The sequence below is a fragment of the Schistocerca nitens genome, chromosome 8 (assembly GCF_023898315.1).
Source record: "Schistocerca nitens isolate TAMUIC-IGC-003100 chromosome 8, iqSchNite1.1, whole genome shotgun sequence".
NCBI classification, from domain to species: Eukaryota; Metazoa; Arthropoda; class Insecta; order Orthoptera; family Acrididae; genus Schistocerca; species Schistocerca nitens.
The window spans coordinates 198,323,484-198,343,047 of record NC_064621.1 but is presented as its reverse complement, the minus strand read 5'-3'; the positions used below and the strand labels follow the sequence as shown (position 1 = coordinate 198,343,047).

The 19,564-nt window shown below is 43.5% G+C and overlaps 1 protein-coding gene across 4 annotated transcripts in view; it reads left to right on the top strand.

The window, feature by feature from the left end:
- LOC126199312 (N-acetylgalactosaminyltransferase 6-like) overlaps positions 1-19,564 on the top strand; it is a 217,422-nt gene that overhangs the window by 133,585 nt on the left and 64,273 nt on the right. For 3 of the 4 annotated variants that reach the window (XM_049936146.1, XM_049936147.1, XM_049936145.1), the window contains exon 9: positions 13,354-13,575. The exons of the other annotated variant lie outside the window; for it this stretch is intronic. In XM_049936146.1, coding sequence (XP_049792103.1) covers positions 13,354-13,575 — 222 coding nt within the window. The remainder of the gene's footprint in view (positions 1-13,353; positions 13,576-19,564) is intronic. 4 annotated transcript variants of the gene reach the window in all.

Below are 19,564 nucleotides of genomic sequence, written 5' to 3'. Positions count from 1 at the left end.
GCATTGTTTTAATGGCAGTTGAAATAGGTGAGGCTAATGTCAAGTTTAGTTTTTTCTATGGTAAATTTTTGTAGATATTTGAAAGACAAGTAAGCAATGGATAACGAAGGGAATTAAAATCTTATGTAAGAGGATGAGGGAAATTTATATAAAGGTCAGAATAAGTCAAGATCCAAAATTGTTTCCAGACAACAAAAAATACTGTAATATTTTAAGGAAATTCATTGAAATGTGGAGAAGTAAGTGCATGCTGACAGAAATTAATAATAAAATCAAAACTATATGGGGCACTGTCAAATGAGACAGGACAGTCAGTCAGTGTACAGGATACATGAACAGCTAACTAAATGACAGTGTTGTGACTGACTATTCACAAGTTGCGAATGCTTGTAAAAATTACTTTCCAAATGTAGCACCAAAAATGGAATTAAATGGTTCAGTTGAGGAAGCAACAGAATAAATTAAAAATGACATTCCACAAAGATGTAACCAGCTGGAAGTAGCACCAATATCCTTCACTGAATTTAATAAGATTATAAACATTCAGAAAAACAAAAGTGTTGTGACTCGCCGATCGTTTAAAGTGCCGCCGCGCAATTACGCACGTCCTCTACGTGCGGCGCTGTCTGCCTGCCAGCCATGCAGCAGCGGCGCCACCTAAGCGGCCAGCCGAGCAGCGGCCGCTAGACTGAGACTCAGTGCTTATCTGAACGCTAACGTGTTCACATGTCAACTTACTCTGTGACATATATGTGTTGTTGTGTTGTTTCTAAATATACTTGTTAAACTAGAAGTTCTAACAATTGGCGACGAGGTAGTGGATTTTTCCTTTTCACCGTTGACTCACAGGGTTCCATGGCTACTGTCGAGCAACTCTTGCAAAATCTCCTTGAACAGCAAACGCTTCTAACGGCGGCGATTCGCGATTTCGTCGCGGCGTCAAATGCGGGCCGTTTCTCGTCGTTGGCTGTACCGCCTTTTCCTCCTTACGACGAGACGGCAGAAGACTGGTCGGATTATGAAAAACGTCTTCGACAGCACTTCTTGGCATTTTATGTCTCGGACGAACAAGCATGTAAGTCTCTGTTCCTTTCCTGGATTTCGCCTCAAATGTATCGGTTGTTGTCGCAATTGGCCCCTTTGAAGGATCCTGCGTCTTTGTCCTTTGCTGAAATGTGTTCCCTTCTGTCGGTCTATTTTCAAAAGCAAACGCATGTGGTAGCCTCTCGTGTTGCTTTTTATCGTTGTCACAAACAACCTAATCAATCCTATCGCGCTTGGGCTGCTGAACTTCACGGCCTCAGTCGAAAGTGTCACTTTGTTACTGATGTTCACAAAGAATCCTATGCCGATTCCATGGTACGGGATGCTATTATCCGGTCGGCGCCCGACAAAGAAGTTCGGCAACGTGCCCTTCAGTTGGCGAATCCGACTTTAGATGAAGTTCTCTCCATTGCGCAGTCTTTTGAAATTTCTCGCGCCGCTGGGGCACAAATAGAAGCGTGGGGTGACGTCGGGGAAATACAACCTCTGTGCGCTGTTGACGACGTGCGCGGCGCGTCCCCGCCGGCCGACGTGGCCGCAGTGCGCTCCCACGCGCAGCCTCGGCCAAGCCGTAAACAAACCCCTAAGAGACTGCAGCAAAATCCCTGGCAACTTCCTTCATGTCCAAGGTGTTTTACGAAACATTCACGCGAGGATTGTCCACAACGTTGGGCTGTGTGTCACAACTGCAAAAAGAAAGGTCATGTGTCTTCCGTTTGCAAATCCGACCGCATACATGATGTTCAGGAACATGACGCTGATTCTGATTCTGTGTTGTCTGTCAATTGCACTTCTTCCCTTTCAGGGAAGTTATTCCTCACTGTCCAAATCCTTGGTCGAGATGTTCGAATGCAAGTGGATACCGGTTCTGCCGCCACTATAATTAATTCTCAGACGTATCTTCAGCTGGGTTCTCCACTCCTGTCCCCTGTCACTCGGCAATTACGGACGTACAATAAACAGAAGATTTCTCTCTTGGGACAGTTTAATGCGGAGGTATCTTACAAATCCGTCGTTCGCACTGTTCCCATATTTGTGGTCGACCAGGGCAACGCAGAAAATCTTTTTGGTTTCGATGCCTTCCGCGTTTTTGGGTTCTCCATAGATGACTCTGTCAATATTGTCTCTGACGCTATTCCCTATGCTCAACTGGATTCTTTGTCGACGACCTTTTCGTCCATTTTTTCTCCTGGGTTAGGCCGTGCACACGACTTTGTAGCTCATATCACGCTCAAACCCACTGCTCGGCCTAAGTTTTTTCGGGCTCGGCCCATTCCTGTGGCCCTTCGTGATCGGGTCAAACAGGAGTTGGATCGTCTCACTACTTCAGGGGTCTTGCTTCCTGTCACTTCCAGTGAGTGGTCCTCTCCTGTCGTAGTTGCCAAGCCCAATGGTGCTATTCGTCTCTGTGGCGATTTCAAAGCCACGGTCAATGCTCAATGCCTCATCGACACTTACCCTATGCCCCGTCCTGAAGAACTGTTCACTAAACTCGCTGGAGGGCAGTATTTTTCTAAAATTGACCTGTCAGAAGCTTATCATCAACTTCCTCTCGACGCTGCTTCCCGGCAGTTTCTGGTTCTTAACACGCCTTTCGGCCTCTATCAATACCAACGCTTGCCATTCGGGGTTGCTAGCGCCCCTGCTCTCTTTCAGCGATTCTTGGAACAATTATTGCTCCCTGTTCCTGGGTGTATCAATTACATGGACGACATTGTTGTCACGGGCTCCACCACTGACGAACATCTTCAAAATCTCCACACACTTTTTAATGTCTTACAGACTGCAGGTCTTAAGTGTAATCTTCAGAAATCACAATTTTTTCAGGCATCTATCACGTACTTGGGGTTTCAACTCTCTCGGGATGGTATCCGTCCGCTTCAGCAAGCTGTCGCTGCGATCGATGCCCTTCCTCGCCCTACGTCTGTTAAGGAACTGCAGGCCTTCTTGGGGAAAATAGCATACTATCACAAGTTTTTACCGTCTGCAGCGTCGGTGGCTCAGCCGTTGCATCGCCTGTTGCATAAAAACGTGCCTTTTCACTGGTCCGCGTCATGTGACACAGCTTTCCAGAAATTGAAGACTATGCTGATACAGGCCCCGTGCCTAGCTACTTATCGACCTGGCCAACATCTTGTCCTTGCTACAGACGCCTCTCAATACGGGGTTGGGGCAGTCCTTGCGCACCGTTTTTCTGACGGTTCGGAACAACCCATTGCTTATGCCGCCAAAACGCTCACGGATGCCCAACAAAAGTATTCTCAGATTGAGAAAGAAGCTTTGGCCATCATTTATGCTCTTCATAAGTTTGGTGTTTTTCTCTATGGCACAAAATTTCATCTTGTTACGGATCACAAACCACTTGTTTTCTTGTTTCACCCATCAACGTCACTTCCCGACAAGGCTGCACACCGCCTCCAGCGTTGGGCTCTTTACTTGTCCCGTTTCAACTATGAGATTCATTTCCGGCCAACGGCTCAACATGCGAATGCTGATGCTTTGTCTCGCCTCCCCATGGGCCCTGATCAGGCATTCGATAGGGACGAACTTTTGTGTTTCCACCTGGATGTTGCCGAGCAGCGGGTTGTGGACGGGTTCCCCATCACTGGGGACAGGCTGGCGGCTGCTACGGGTTCTGACCCTACCCTCTCCCGGGTTTTACGCTGTATTCAGACGGGTTGGCCTGATCGCCCGTCCGCTAAGACTTCTGATCCGTTGCGGAACTACTACCCTTTGCGCTACCGCCTCACGGCTAGGGATGGTGTTATCCTCCTCTCCACTGACAATGTTTCGCCGCGTGTTGTGGTCCCCGCGTCTTTGCGTGCTTCGGTCTTGCGCCTCCTTCACCAGGGGCACTGGGGTGTGTCGCGCACCAAATCTCTGGCGCGCCGTCATGTGTACTGGCCTGGCATCGACTCTGAAATCGTACACATGGTCGCTGCCTGCGACCCTTGTGCGTCACAGGCCGCTGCCCCGAAGTCATCTTTGTCACCGTGGCCTTCGCCTGAGAAGCCTTGGGAGCGCATTCATGCTGATTTTGCGGGACCCTTTTTAGGTACTTATTGGCTCCTCGTAATTGACGCCTACTCTAACTTTCCTTTCATTGTCCGTTGCACGTCACCTACCACCGCGGCAACCACCAGTGCTCTCGCCCGCATTTTTTCTTTGGAAGGCCTCCCCTCTACTCTTGTTACTGATAATGGTCCGCAATTTGCCTCTTCTGACTTTGCGGATTTTTGTGCTCGTCACGGTGTTACGCATGTCACGGCCCCGCCGTTCCATCCACAATCCAACGGTGAGGCTGAACGACTGGTCCGCACGTTTAAGGCTCAAATGCGGAAACTTCTGACTTCTTCTGCTGCTGATGAGGCGCTTCTCCAGTTCCTGGCGTCTTACCGTTTCACCCCCATGGGCGATCACAGCCCGGCTGAGCTCTTACATGGCCGACAGCCCCGCACTCTACTTCATCTTCTGCGGCCTCCCACCTCCCGGCCGCGGGTGCCGTCCCTTGGCCGGTTCACCGCCAACGACCTCGTCTGGGTACGGGGATATGGCAGGCGGCCAAAATGGAGCCCGGGCCGCATCTTAAGACACCGTGGCAGGCGCCTGTATGAAATCCAGACGGACACAGGTGTTGCAGTGCGTCATTCGGACCAGCTTCGGCCTCGGGTGCCAGCAACACCTGTTCCGAATGCCGCCACACCACCCTTGACTCTCCCTGATGCTCGGGATCTTGGCACATCTCCATACTCACAACGCCGCCCTCTACCCGTCATCGCGATGCCAGCACCAGAACAGATGCCACCAGACGACGTGCCCATGCGGGAACCGGAGGACCAACCAGTGTCAGAGTACATCTACTCGCCTCCTCCTCCAACAGACGCTGACGCATCGCCCATGTCTCCGGTCATATCAACTGGACTTGCCGCAACGGGCAGATTGGTGCGTGGGCCCCCAGCAGATTCGACCCCTACGTCTCCTGTCATCTCGACCCGTTATCATCGGGGACACTTCCGTCCGTACGGGAAGCCTCCTCCTCGAGACTTTACGTCGAGTCACACAACGCCTATGGACGTCAGCCATCTCCAGGACACATCCATCAAGACCAGTGCAACAATTTCAAAGGGGGGAAAAGTGTTGTGACTCGCCGATCGTTTAAAGTGCCGCCACGCAATTACGCACGTCCTCTACGTGCGGCGCTGTCTGCCTGCCAGCCATGCAGCAGCGGCGCCACCTAAGCGGCCAGCCGAGCAGCGGCCGCTAGACTGAGACTCAGTGCTTATCTGAACGCTAACGTGTTAACATGTCAACTTACTCTGTGACATATATGTGTTGTTGTGTCGTTTCTAAATATACTTGTTAAACTAGAAGTTCTAACAAAAAGCTCACCTGGTGTTGATGGTATTTCAAACAGAATTCTGAAAAGATGTTCTAACTCAATCAGTAATGTACTGAGAGATGTATGTAATGCATCTCTGGCACAGGGAATTTTTCCTGACTGGTTAAAATATCCAGTTGTTAAATCTGTTTGTAAGAAAGGTGACAAAGACTTAATTATCATAAAATTCCCTTATTGACATCATTTGCAAAATATTTAAATGTACTGTAGAGTAGTCTCACATTTAATGTGAAACAGTTGATGCGGCAATATCACAGTGTGGACTCTGGAAGGGTTGCTCAATTGAGCATGCTATTTATACATTCACTTATCAGATATTACCAGCCGTTATAAAATATAAACAGTTTGTACTTCTTTTTGTGGTCTCTCCAAGGCATTTGATTATATAGATCATGTTACACTCTCAGAAAAACTCAAGTTTTAAGGAATTGATGACTTTACATGCAACTTGTTTGAATCATATTTAACAAACAGAATGCAGAAATTTGTGCTGATAGTTCAAACAGTGTTGGAAGGATATAAAATCATAGTAACCCACACATTATTAAACCTCTGTCTCTACAGCGATGGCACACATCTCATTCAAGTAGCGTGCCATTCAGCTGCTCCATGTATTTCCACCAGAGTGCTGGCAGAGTCTTTTTTCATAAGCTTCCCAGTCTTCAGTAGAGTAGTTGTACAGTGGATATGGTGGCAGATGCAATGGAAACAGCGAAGCCTGAACAGACAAAATAGCCATGAGTTTATCCAAAGTTGCTGCTGGTGGAGAAGAGATTGCAGGACAGTCACTGAAGTCATGCACACGAAAGTTCTTCTCGCTGCCACCTGTGTTCTACCTCTGTTGCATTTAGGGTGCAAAACCAGGACATTTGTGAGGATTCATTTTTTTTTTTTTGTGGTTTTTTCCCATGTGTACCAGTTTTTTTGTCAGTTGGCCCCCTTGCAAGGACCACCCTCACTTTCCTTGAATGAAATGTAGTTTGTTGTCTTCTTAACATTGCAAGTGCACCCATGTTATTGCCACTCGCATAGAGTTTTACCAGTGCTGCAAGCGAGCACATTAATCGTATCAGCTTTGGGATCTGGAGCTCCAGGGTCTAAGCTGTACGTGTTGCTTTATTGCTAAAAACTCCAAAAAAATCCTATGGTTACTCCATGGTTTGTGACGCAATCATCCCCCTCACACTCGACAACTGATTTCGTCAGCTGGCCCTTCAGTGTGAAGATCCATCCTTGAATGAAGTGTTTGACATATTTTGAGGTCTCCTGTATCGTAGACCAACAAATTGAGGCCTAGGGGGCATCACCATCATTGTTAGTGAGCCACAACAGTGCGTAGCAGCAGGTTCACTGAGCAAAGAAGATGATGCTGCTGGGCAAACCGGGAAACCTAGCCGCAGTGGACAAACCCGGCGGCAGCCACAACTGCGGGAATAAATTACAGCACTTCTTCTTTCCTGCTCCTCTTGCTTTGTGCAACATGAGAGATCAGCATGCCCCAGGTGGTCGGACATGACAAGTGTCACAAGAACGGCCACACTACATTGGTTTGTTGTTCTCAGCCTTCCTCTGAACACACAGATGTGGACATTCATTATTTTTCATTGTTGTATGTGGGTCAGAATAAGCTGTGCTGCATAAAACATTGTCGCTGCAAGTGGACACCAGAGCAGCAGTTTCGCTCCTCAATTCTCGAATGTGACTGGGCTCCTCACCTTGGCACCTGTCAAACACAATCTTGAAAGCTTCAATAAACAACATATTCTTGTTATAAGTTAATTTAACGGCTTCTATGGCCTACAAACCTGTTGTCCATCCTATCACATATTTGGTTCTTAATGATCCCCATATTGAAAATTTGTTGGGTTAGACACTTTCGTTGGTTTTGAATTTTCTATTAATGATTGTGTGCATACTGTGCCAGGTCAGGTTCCTTATCTAGCTGTAGATTCATTGTGCTCTGAATTTTCAGATTTGTTTTCTGAGCGTTTATTGTGTATGACCAGTTTCGTGGCACATACCACACTTAAACCTTCAACTTGGCCGCATGTTTTTTGTGGGCATAGCCCATACCTGTGTCTTTATGTGACCAAGTTAAATCTGAATTGAATCACTTGACATCATTTGGTGTTGTTTGACCAAGTTAAATGAGTGAGTGGGCTATGCTTTTATTGACTGTAAAAAAGCCAAACGTGCCTTTTGGCCCTTATCACTATCAATGTTTAATGGTTGCAGTGACTAGTGCCCTAGCTACATTCAGATGCTTTTTTCAATGAGTTACGTCTGATGTTATTTACTGCATCAACTACCTTGATGATACTGTCATCACTGGTATATGACGAGAGAACACTTACATAACATCCATTCTCTCTTTACTGTTTACAATAAGAAACACAGTTATAAGAAATCAACAACTTTATTTGAGTCAGTGTGACAGCGTAATAAAAAGACAGAACATAATCATTTGGGAACTTTAGAATGGTAAGCCAATAGAAAGGGGCCACTGGCTTCCTGCTGCAGGTGACTGAGGTTCTGGCCCATCATCATGCAGTTGGCTCTGAGCAACCTATTGCTTTTGCATCCAAAACACTCAACACAATTCAGCAGCACTATTTGCAGGTCTTCAGTCCTGAGACTGGTTTGATGCAGCTCTCCATGCTACTCTATCCTGTGCAAGCTTCTTCATCTCCCAGTACCTACTGCAACCTACATCCTTCTGAATCTGCTTAGTGTATTCATCTCTTGGTCTCCCTCTACGATTTTTACCCTCCACGCTGCCCTCCAATGCTAAATTTGTGATCCATTGATGCCTTAAAACATGTCCTACCAACCGGTCCCTTCTTCTTGACAAGTTGTGCCACAAACTCCTCTTCTCCCCTATTCTATTCAATACCTCCTCATTAGTTACTTGATCTACCCATCTAATCTTCAGCATTCTTCTGTAGCACCACATTTCGAAAGCTTCTATTCTCTTCTTGTCCAAACTATTTATCGTCCATGTTTCACTTCTATACATGGCTACACTCCATACAAATACTTTCAGAAACAACTTCCTGTCACTTAAATCTATACTCGATGTTAACAAATTTCTCTTCTTCAGAAACGCTTTCCTTGCCATTGCCAGTCTACATTTTATATCCTCTCTACTTCGACCATCATCAGTTATTTTGCTCCCCAAATAGCAAAACTCCTTTACTACTTTAAGTGTCTCATTTCCTAATTTAATTCCCTCAGCATCACCTGACTTAATTCGACTACATTCCATGATCCTTGTTTTGCTTTTGTTGATGTTCATCTTATATCCTCCTTTCAAGACACTGTCCATTCCGTTCAACTGCTCTTCCAAGTCCTTTGCTGTCTCTGACAGAATTACAATGTCATCGGCGAACCTCAAAGTTTTTATTTCTTCTCCATGGATTTTAATACCTACTCCAAATTTTTCTTTTGTTTCCTTTACTGCTTGCTCAATATACAGATTGAATAACATTGGGGATAGGCTACAACCATGTCTCACTCCCTTCCCATCCACTGCTTCCCTTTCATGCCCCTCGACTCTTATAACTGCCATCTGGTTTCTGTACAAATTGTAAATAGCCTTTTGCTCACTGTATTTTACCCCTGCCACCTTTAGAATTTGAAAGAGAGTATTCCAGTCAACATTGTCAAAAGCTTTCTCTAAGTCTACAAATGCTAGAAACGTAGGTTTGCCTTTCCTTAATCTTTCTTCTAAGATAAGGTGTAAGGTCAGTATTGCCTCACGTATTCCAACATTTCTATGGAATCCAAACTGATCTTCCCCGAGGTCAACTTCTACCAGTTTTTCCATGCATTCTTACATGGTACAAAATTCCACTTAGTCACAGGTCATAAACCCTGAGTTTCCTTGTTTTTCCATTGAGCTGCTTTACCTTACAAAACTGCTAATTGCCTTCAGCATTGGGCCTTATTTTTGTCGAGGTATAATTATGAAATCTATAAGGGGCATTCAAATGAAACCCGGTCACTAGTGTAAAGTAACAGTAATGATTTTATTAACTCAAAAATGTAGTTATACATGGTACAGATACTCGAAAATAGTTGCCAAAACTGTTGGCACGTTTATCCCATTGCGACACTAGCCAGTCAATTCCATCCTTGAAAAAGATAGGCTGCTGTCTGATCCTGAATAGCTTGATTTAACTAAAGCAAGCTTTAGCTTTAGCAAGACTAAAGCATTCACTTCCACAACCATTTCTGGTGTGAAGACATGATGAGCCTGCCCAGGACGAGTATTGTCTTCCAGTGACATGTGCCCCTCAAGGAATTGTTTGCGCCATTCCACATCACTTGAACGATGCAGACTGTACTCACCATACACAGCCTTCATCCGTCGATACATTTCACAGCCTCCAACTCCCTCCATTGCCAAAAATCGAATCACTCCTCATTGTTCCTGCTTACTTGCCTGCATGTTCAGTAGTGGACAATAACTTGTGTGACCACCTTCTCTTCGGTGTGAAACAATGCTGGCGCTATACAACCTGATACGGTGCACACGCATCAATCTCTCTACCAATAGATGGCACCACCATACCCATAGTTACGTGGTGCCACCTTACGTTTAAGACAAAGGTAGGTGCACTGACCAGGTTTCATTTCTTTTCTGTCCTATGTCACTGCATGCAAATTCATGTGCATTGTCTTGGCTACCCATAGGACCCAATTGTTTGAATGAACAGTTGCTTTTCAACATGATACAGAAGCACAACAGGCTGTTGATGGTTTCCCCATTACCAGCTCCAGGATTTCATCGGTGATAGCCCCAGATCCAGTGCACATTATACAACACAGGTGGCCTGATAGTCTGCTGGCATGGGTATCCGATTCATTGCAGAGCTTCTACACCTTTCATCAGTGTCTTTTGTTGTTTGATGGTGTCTTTCTCATGTCGACAGAAGGGGGTACTCCCCGGCTTGTGATTCCTGTGCTGCTTTGTCGGGAGGTTCTCACCCTGTTGTGTTAAGGTCATTGGGAAGCCTCCAGCACCAAACAGTTGGCACTTAGGCATATTTTTTGGCCTGGTATTGGCCACGAGGTGGAGCACCTGGTCGTGGCCTGTCACCTGCTGGTCTTTATCCGTGCACCTGCAGGCTGCTCCTACACCACAATGGACGCCTCCTCCGTTGGTGTCAGCACTTCCTTCACTGCCACCAGCACCTGCCACCCCACTGCAGGCCCCTCCTACATTGCCTCCAGACACTATGGCTCTCCAGTTCCTGGCCCCCGGCACTGCATCCGACGGCATCTTGCCCACTTCCTATGAGGAGTCAGAGTCCTCAGCCTTCTCTCCAGGAGGAGGAGTCAGACTCACATCATGCTTGCACCACTTCCACCCCAGTGTGCATGTTTGCACCGACCAGGACCTGTTTGTGCCCAGGATGAATGCATCTGACATCATGGATATATCAACCATCTGAGCACTGTGGAATAGCCAGCATATGGGTGCTCTTCTCCTCAAGGAGGAATATGTATAATAATCTGCATGTTACCACACCTCCACCACGGCAGCTGTGGCATGTGTCTCATTCATGTGCCTCTTGTCAGCTCCAGGCATATCCACCAGAGGCCACCAACAGTAGACAGCTCCTCAGTTGCCTGTGGCAGGAAACCAGCAGCCCATGGCAGGTGAATTCCCTTAAGATTGTCTTGAAGTGACTCCAACTGGTCTCTCCTGCACAAATTATCAAACAGTTATGTTTTCTCTTTGTTATGATGTCACGCCATGATTCAAATAAAGGTTGTTGGTTTCTTATAAACAGATTTCTTATTGTGTTCTGAGTTAGAACAAAAATTTTAGTGACTGAGGAGAAATCTCAAAGGGAACCCCACAGGGTTTAATTTTGGTTCTGCTCCTATTTCTTAACGTGTGACTGATCGATATTCCAGTTAATATTCAACAAGCGGAATTGATGCTATTGCAGATGATACTAGTGTTATAATGAATACCATTAGAGAGAAAACAGCAGAAGAGATTTTCAGTTCTCCAAAAATGGTCTCTCCCTAAATTTTGAGAAAACGCTCTGTATTCAGTTCTGTACAACAGATATAGTGTTACTAGCAATTCATGTAGCACATGAGCTGGAGTCAGCTAGTAGAGTAGAATGCTCTATATTTTTTCTGTACGCATTGATGAAAATGTAAACTGGAAGAACAAATTACTGAACTTCTCAAACAATTGAGTTCAGCTACTCTTACTCTTCATATAACTGCTAGTCTTGAAAACAAATGAATCGACCTCCTGACATATTATCACTCAATAATGCCTTATGTGATAATTTTGTGGAATAAATTACCACTTAAAAAGGAAGTATTGATTGCACGCAGTAAGAATAAAATGTGGTGTTCACCTATGGTTGTCATGTAGGTGTGTTCACCTATGGTTGTCATGTAGGTATCTCTTAAGGGAGTTTGATATTTTAACTGCGCCATCACAGTACATATATTCGCTAATGAAATTCATGATGAACAATCCATCACAATTTGAGAACGGTGATCTCCATACCTACAACATGAGAGGAAAAATAATCTGTATTACCCATTATTAAAACTGTCAGTGGCTCAGAAAGGTGTACAGTATGTAACAACAAAATTTTTTATCAATTTTCCAATAATATAAAATGACTGAGTTAGAAAAGTGAGTTATGACTCCCTGAAAGTGTTTCTCCTGAACAATTCCTATTCCATGGACAGGTTTCTGTCTTAAAACTGGTAGACTGCAATAAAAAAGCATTGTTCTTAAGTATAGTTGGTTATGTCGGACTAATATTAATATGTATACATATACAGTAAACTGACTCACTTTATATAATTTTGACAGAAGAATCATTCAAATGATCTATGGAACATATAACTAACTAATGACCCATCCAATTTACTCAGTATCATAAGTCATCTCCATGCCACATATACTCCAAAATTCTTGACATATAGGACACACCCTGGTGGATGACCCAGTTGCAAGATCCCTCCATTACGTGCATGCAGCATATCCTACTCCAGTCATGTCACTGACTTATCCTATCCTATACTATACTATACTATACTTCACTTTACTATACCATCCCATCCCATCCTGTAAGAGCTGGGCCTAGCAATGAAGGCAATCATACGATTTATTAGCTCTGCCATGATTCCTACACTGCATTTTACGTGGGTGTGGCCACCGACTAGTTGTCCACCCGAATGAATTGCCACTGCCAAACTGTGAGTAAGACCAGTGTCGACAACCCAGTGGTGGGACACACTGCTGAGCCCAGCATTCAGGGCTGCTTGACAACTTGTGCCGTCTGCATACCTCCCCCAACACCAGTCTCTCTGAATTACATAGATGGCAGGTGCCCTTGCAATACATCCTTCGATCTCAAAATCCTTTAGGCCTCAGTATTTGTTAGCACTTTCCCCACGTTCTTCTCCATCCCTGCCCCATGGCCCTAATTTCACCATGCTGCACCCACACTCTCTTCCCCACAGTTTCCCTCTACCTCTTTTATAGCTCCCCCTTCCAATTTACTGCTCCACATCATCGTACGCTGCACACGATTCCACCTGCTTGGGACCAGAAGCAGCTCGTCAGTGCCACATTCCTAGTCCATGCCTGTCCTAGCCATCAGCCACTAGTTGATCTGAAGTGCTGGCTGCCAAAGTGTAGTCAGCAAGGACAATGCTGCTGTGCAGGTTTTAACTTCCCACTCTTGTTATGTGCCTTTAGACAATTCAGTGTCTCTACCATTTAGTGAGCTGTTACCTTTACTCCTTAAATAAAATTACGCATTTTTGTCTGGTTTTGTGGGTATCTGCTGAATCTTTATTATTTTAGTGGTACTTCTTATGTTGCTGAATTACTTTATTAAATAACTGGTTGTTGATTACAGAATTATAGGCGTGTTGCGGAAGTATGGATGGATGAATATAAAGAATATTTGTATAAAAGAAGACCTCATTATCGAAAGATTAATCCTGGTGACCTCAGCAAACAAAAGGAACTCAGGGAAAGATTGCACTGTAAGCCATTTAAGTGGTTTATGGAGGAAGTTGCATTTGATCTCCCAAAGAAGTATCCACCTGTTGAACCACCAGATTTTGCTTATGGAGAGGTATGTGGAGATATTTTATCGAGAAAGGTTTTGTTGACTACTCTTACTATTGATACAAGCTTTCCATTTTGATATCTTTTGTTTTATGTACAGGGTGATTATAATTAAAGTTAAACTTTCAAACCGCTGTAGAAATAACACCACTGGTCAGAAGGATGTCAAATAGCAATGAAATATTATCAGAGAAGGGGAAAATGCATGGCAGAAGAAAAATAAATAGTTACAAAATGTAGCCATAGATAGCACTGTAAGCATCATAATTTAATAGTGGTAGACCACAAATGACAAATGAATCATACAACAATGCCTAAGGTTTACGCTAGATTTTAAACAAACTGTACTACTCAGTGTACATGGGTGTACAGGTGTGAGACTGTTAGTGACGTAAGCCCATCCACTTCGGCAAGGTCATACCACATTGGATGGGAAAATTCTGTTTTTAACTGTCCTGAGGCCAAAAACTGCATAAAAAGCATCAATCAAAATCAAATCAGATTATTAATTTCTGTGTGACAGGCGCAAAACACGTTCAGTGTGCTGTCCATGGTTTTCTGCAACAAGTTGAAACCGAGAAACAGCATATTCCACAAATGATCGAAGTGTTTGCAGGGTCACATTCAGAATGTGTTGCGCAGTGCGTGCCTTCAGTGCAGCTAAGTTTGCAATCCTAACACTGAACACAACTTCTTTTAGTTAGTCCCACAGCCAGAAGTCACACAGATTAAGATCAAGTGATCGGAACGGCCATGCTATAGGGAAATGGCGGCTGATAATTCTAACATATCCGAAATGGCGCTTCAACAGTTGGTTAACTGGATTTTCAATGTGCAGAAGTGCACAATCTTGCATAAAAATGATCCCATCCACACATCCATGCTGTTGGAGAGCTGGAATGATGTTGCGCAAAAGACACTCATAGTGCTTACCAGTGACAATACAGGTAACAGGACCAGAAGCACCCGTCTCTTCGAAAAAATGTGACCCAGTGCTAAATGATGCCATAAACACTCACCACACAGTGACATTTTCACGATCAAGTGGTACTGGTTGATTTGCGTGTGGATTTTCCATTGCCCATGTTCGACAATTCTGTGTATTGACATATCCTGTCAGATGGAAGTGGGCTTCATCTGTCGCCAAAATCTTCCCCAGCCAATCATTGTCCACTTCCATGTGAGCAAGAAATTCTAATGCAAAGCTTTCTTGCTGGCAGGTCGACAGGAAGCAACTTGTGCACGTGGGTAATTTTGAATGGATAGCAAAGAAGGACATTTTGTAGGATTTTACACTCAGTGGTCAAGGACAATTGTCAGAGCACTACATTTTTGCACACCACCACTCATCTCCTTGTGCATTGCTGTGGCCACTGCTTCCACCGACATTGAATCAGTTCGTTTCCTCCCTCTACCAGGTTGCACACCAAAAGAACCTGTCTTTTCGAATTTCCAAATCATTTTCTCCAGACCCACAGCAGTCATCGGACCAATGCCGTTTTTCGAACCCTTCAGTGCCCGGAACTTCTTCAGAGCTACGTGTCCACAATCATCATTTTGTAATACAGCTTTACAAGTGGAGCACGATCATGCATTGAACCAGTCATGGCGAATGTCGCAGACGCGAAAGGAGGAAAAGCCATGTACCTGGAATGTTTATATGAACTTCGATGGGTTGTGCGCATGATAGGTGTTTTCATTTACGTATTCTGACACATACAACACCATCTATTGATCAATTTTCACACTACTTTTTTTCTTCTTCTGCCATATGTTTTTCCCTTGTCCGATAATATTCCGTTGCAATTTGACATCATTCTGACCAGTGGTGTTATTTCTACAGCATTCTAAAAGTTTAAATTTAATTATCATCTCCCTGTAAATCAGCTGTATCACCCACACTTTGCAAAAAGATATCAAATATGAATTCATTCAGGACTTTCACTACCACTCCATCTCCTGTGAGATATCTTACCACATCTGAAATGCTGCCATAATCCTCCCTCTTCCCAGAGGGAGATGTTTTACTTTCCTTCTAAATATCCTAGTTCATTCCCATGGCACTCCTGCTTCCATTGTTGCTCTTTATGGCTCATCCATCAGTAAACAATCCAGATACAAAGCCTTTCTCTTGTCCCATACATTCACCTCCTCCTATTGCAGTCTTTTCACAGGCTTCTTCTAGCCAGTCAGAAGTAGGTCCGCATGTTGTGCTGAAACTACTGAACAATTAATAAGGTTTCCATACTATGTGCCTGAAGACAAACATTTAGTGCATCAAAATTGATTGATAGAGAGAGAGAGAGAGAGAGAGAGAGAATAAACTTGAATAGTTTTTACTGCCTATAATAAGAGCTTTTTGACTGGGGTGTTTGCTATTTCAAAATTTTTTTCCCTGAAGTGGTCTTTCTTTGTTTTCTGCTGTTGGCTCTTTTTATGTTTTCAACAAATGATTGTTTCTGACAAGAAGCAGCAGCATTTCCTTGCTAGTGAACAGTGTGCCCTGGACTCGAAGTGTTTCTTGTGTAATGTTTGAGATGTTAATGATCAGTTTTGTGGAAGTTTGGTGGTAATTGCTGACAATGACTTGAGATTTAAGCTCACCTTTGTGCTCGACTGTGGATGAATCTCGGACATCATCGTAAGATTCGGCAGTAAATTCTGGAAGCCAATAATTTAGTTCAGTACCTAATTGCATAAATAAATACAGCATTCTCAGATCGATGTGCCATGTATGTTTGCTCTGAAATACAGTAACTCTTTATGTTAAACATTTGTTTTTGTGAAACATTACAATAATTTCTTAGCTCTCAATCACAATGTAAATGCAAAGTTGACAGGTTGAGATACAACAACAGAATGAATGCATATTTCAGATTCTTTTGTTGCTTTAGTCGCTTTCTCTATCGTCGTCTATGGCTTTTATTCTCCAACCTTTGGAGATAATCCATGGACCATGCACAAATTCCCCTGCAGGTAGTGCCACTTGTGTAGTTAATGTAATAATCATCACATTTTGAAGAAACATGTCATTTCTCCAGATTACTTGCCTCATGACTGATTTTGGATCCCAAGCATATAAGACTTCATTAGTGTATTACAAAACCTTACAAGGGCATTCATAGATGTACAACCCATACTTGGCACAGCTATAGGAGTAGAACCAAAAATAACTATTCACTCTTTACGGGAAGATTCCTGATGTGGTCAAAATACTTTGACTGATTTTGTTTCCAGTTGCTGTACTGTAGACACTGCATAATATTGCAGTCAACTGTGAGAGTTAACGATCTATGACTGACCATCTGCAGAGTGAGTGGCAGCGTAGGGTAACAAGCCTGGCCTCTCGCTTGTACAGCTACCAGCAGACACCAGTGTTCAGGTTTTCTGTGAAAGCAGAACTGACACACATTCAGAGGGATTGCAAATTCTTTTTGGAGTTTGTTTAAATTATGTATGAACACTGTGATGAACCAAGATAAGTCTCTACACACATTTCAAAATAAGAAAAGAAAACGTTGAGCAATGCACAGCCTAAATCAAAGTGGAGTGTGTAAAGAATTTGGTAACTGCCACCACCAAATTGCTTGCTGAGGTTTTCAGCATTGTAAATGTAGTAGTTCAGGTCTGACCTCTACCGGTATCTTATGCAACCCTATTTCAAAACACCCCCATGTAAAACTACCATGTTAAAGTGCCCACATGATAACAACTTCAGGTAGTAGACAAACATATGTGTTCCTTTGTAATATTATTGGTCCGGTGACAGAGTCCTAATTTGCTGTACACGGTATTTGCCTTACAGAGACCATTCATCTGCCCCAACGAGAGGTTAACTTATGAATGCACTGATATGTATTGCGTTCAAACTCACTCTGTTTTGCAAATATGTTCTTATGCACTTTCTTTTTCTTAAATGGGCTTCGTCAGGTGTCGTGCATTAGCAGTAGATGAACATTTGTTACTTTATCAATATTTATATGCAGAAAATTAGACTATTCCACACTGTCTGTGATTATACTGTTCTCTTTGATAACACCATTCATCTGGGTGATGTACATTATGAAAAGTATCTATTAGGTAATTTCACAATTTGAGACAGAATTCATATCTACCAGTGTGTGCTGAAAAGTAATGCCTTTGAATTTTTTGTGTGAAAACTCATAAAGTTTTTTAAATAAAACAAACCTTATTAACAGTCTACATCCTTATTCTTCATCTCTACATATTTATTTTTTAACATAATTACTCTGGTGATGAACACATTTCTCCTAACAAGAGACCAGTTTGTTGGAAATGTCACTGTAGAATGTTTGACTTTGTTGACGGAGTCAGAACCTCACCCCTACATACACTGCTTTACCACTATCCAAGCGAAGTCCTCAAAGGTGTTATTTAAGTTTTGGAAACAGATGTAAATGTGATGGGGCCAAGTGTGGGCTCTATGGAGGATGATTGATAGCTGTGAACCAAAGGTGTGAGATTGTTGCAGGTGTCACAGTGCTTGTGTGTGGTCTGGAATTGTCATTCTGAACTCTTCAAATTCGAAACTTGATTACAATACACTGTTCCTCACACACTGACATAGTTACTTTACACACTGCCATGTTAAATGCTACAATTTGGATCCCTCTAGTAGGAGAGAGCTGCAAATCTGTAGACATGAAGAATAAAAATGTAAAATGTTTGTAATGTTTGTTTTATTTAAAAAGCTTTACGAGTTTTCACATTAAAAGTCCGGAGGCATTACTTTTCAGCACACCCGCTGTCGATTTTTCAGGTGGCGAAATATGACTTGCAGGAGAACATCTGTGAAGTCTGGACTCTAGGAGACAGACACTAGAAAAATTGAAGCTGTAAGGGTGGGTTTGAATTGTGCCTGGATAGTCAGGTAGTTGTAACTTTGCCTGTGGATGACAAGGGTTTCTATTCAAGGCCTGCCCCAAACAGAGTTTCAATCTGTCGGCAATTGCCACAACAATTTACACTGTCCTGTATAGTGAAAGGTTCACTCTTGATTCAACTAAGCAAGTGGCAATCTACATCGTGTCACCAGTGCCAATCTGTGTCTAACCACAGATTTGACCACTCAGGTACTGAATAAGTTCAACAGTTGGCATTGATCACTTATATCCAGTTCAGCTCCCATCACAAAATCTCACAAGGGATATCTATTGCACAGTACAGCAAGAAAAATTAAGAAGGTATACACCACTATATTCTTAGGCCTCCACATAGCAGGATTAGTTAGGAATATCATGTCCTCCAGGCCATGGGTATACACTCACGCACACACACACACATATCCATCCGCAGATATGTGTGTGTGTGTGTGTGTGTGTGTGCGAGTGTATACCTGTCCTTTTTTCCCCCTAAGGTAAGTCTTTCCGCTCCCGGGATTGGAATGACTCCTTACCCTCTCCCATAAAACCCACATCCTTTCATCTTTCCCTCTCCTTCCCTCTTTCCTGACGAAGCAACCATTGGTTGTGAAAGCTAGAATTTTGTGTGTATGAATGTGTTTGTTTGTGTTTCTATCGACCTGCCAGCGCTTTCGTATGGTAAGTCACATCATCTTTGTTTTTAAATATATTTTTCCCGCATGGAATGTTTCCCTATTATATTCACATTACTTTATACTTGGTTATGTTCAGGGTCAGCTGCCAGTATTTACCACAAACATTTATCACCTATATGTCATTCTGCATTTTACAACTTTGTTACAATGTGATTTCAGATAATATAACTGTGCTGCTTAAGGGCAGACTGAGACACCTGTTGACAATATCTGCCATGTCACGAATAGTGACAGTACTATGAGGTGACCGAGAGACACATCCAGTGCTAAACTTAACTTCTGACACTGTCTTTACATTGAGAAAGATGGGCCATATTCTGTTCCTGCATCCCACGGACAACCAGTTCATTATAGATGGAGCACAAGCTTGGATTGTTTTGAGGTTTAGGAAAGATATCAGCTGTACTCTTCCAGAGGA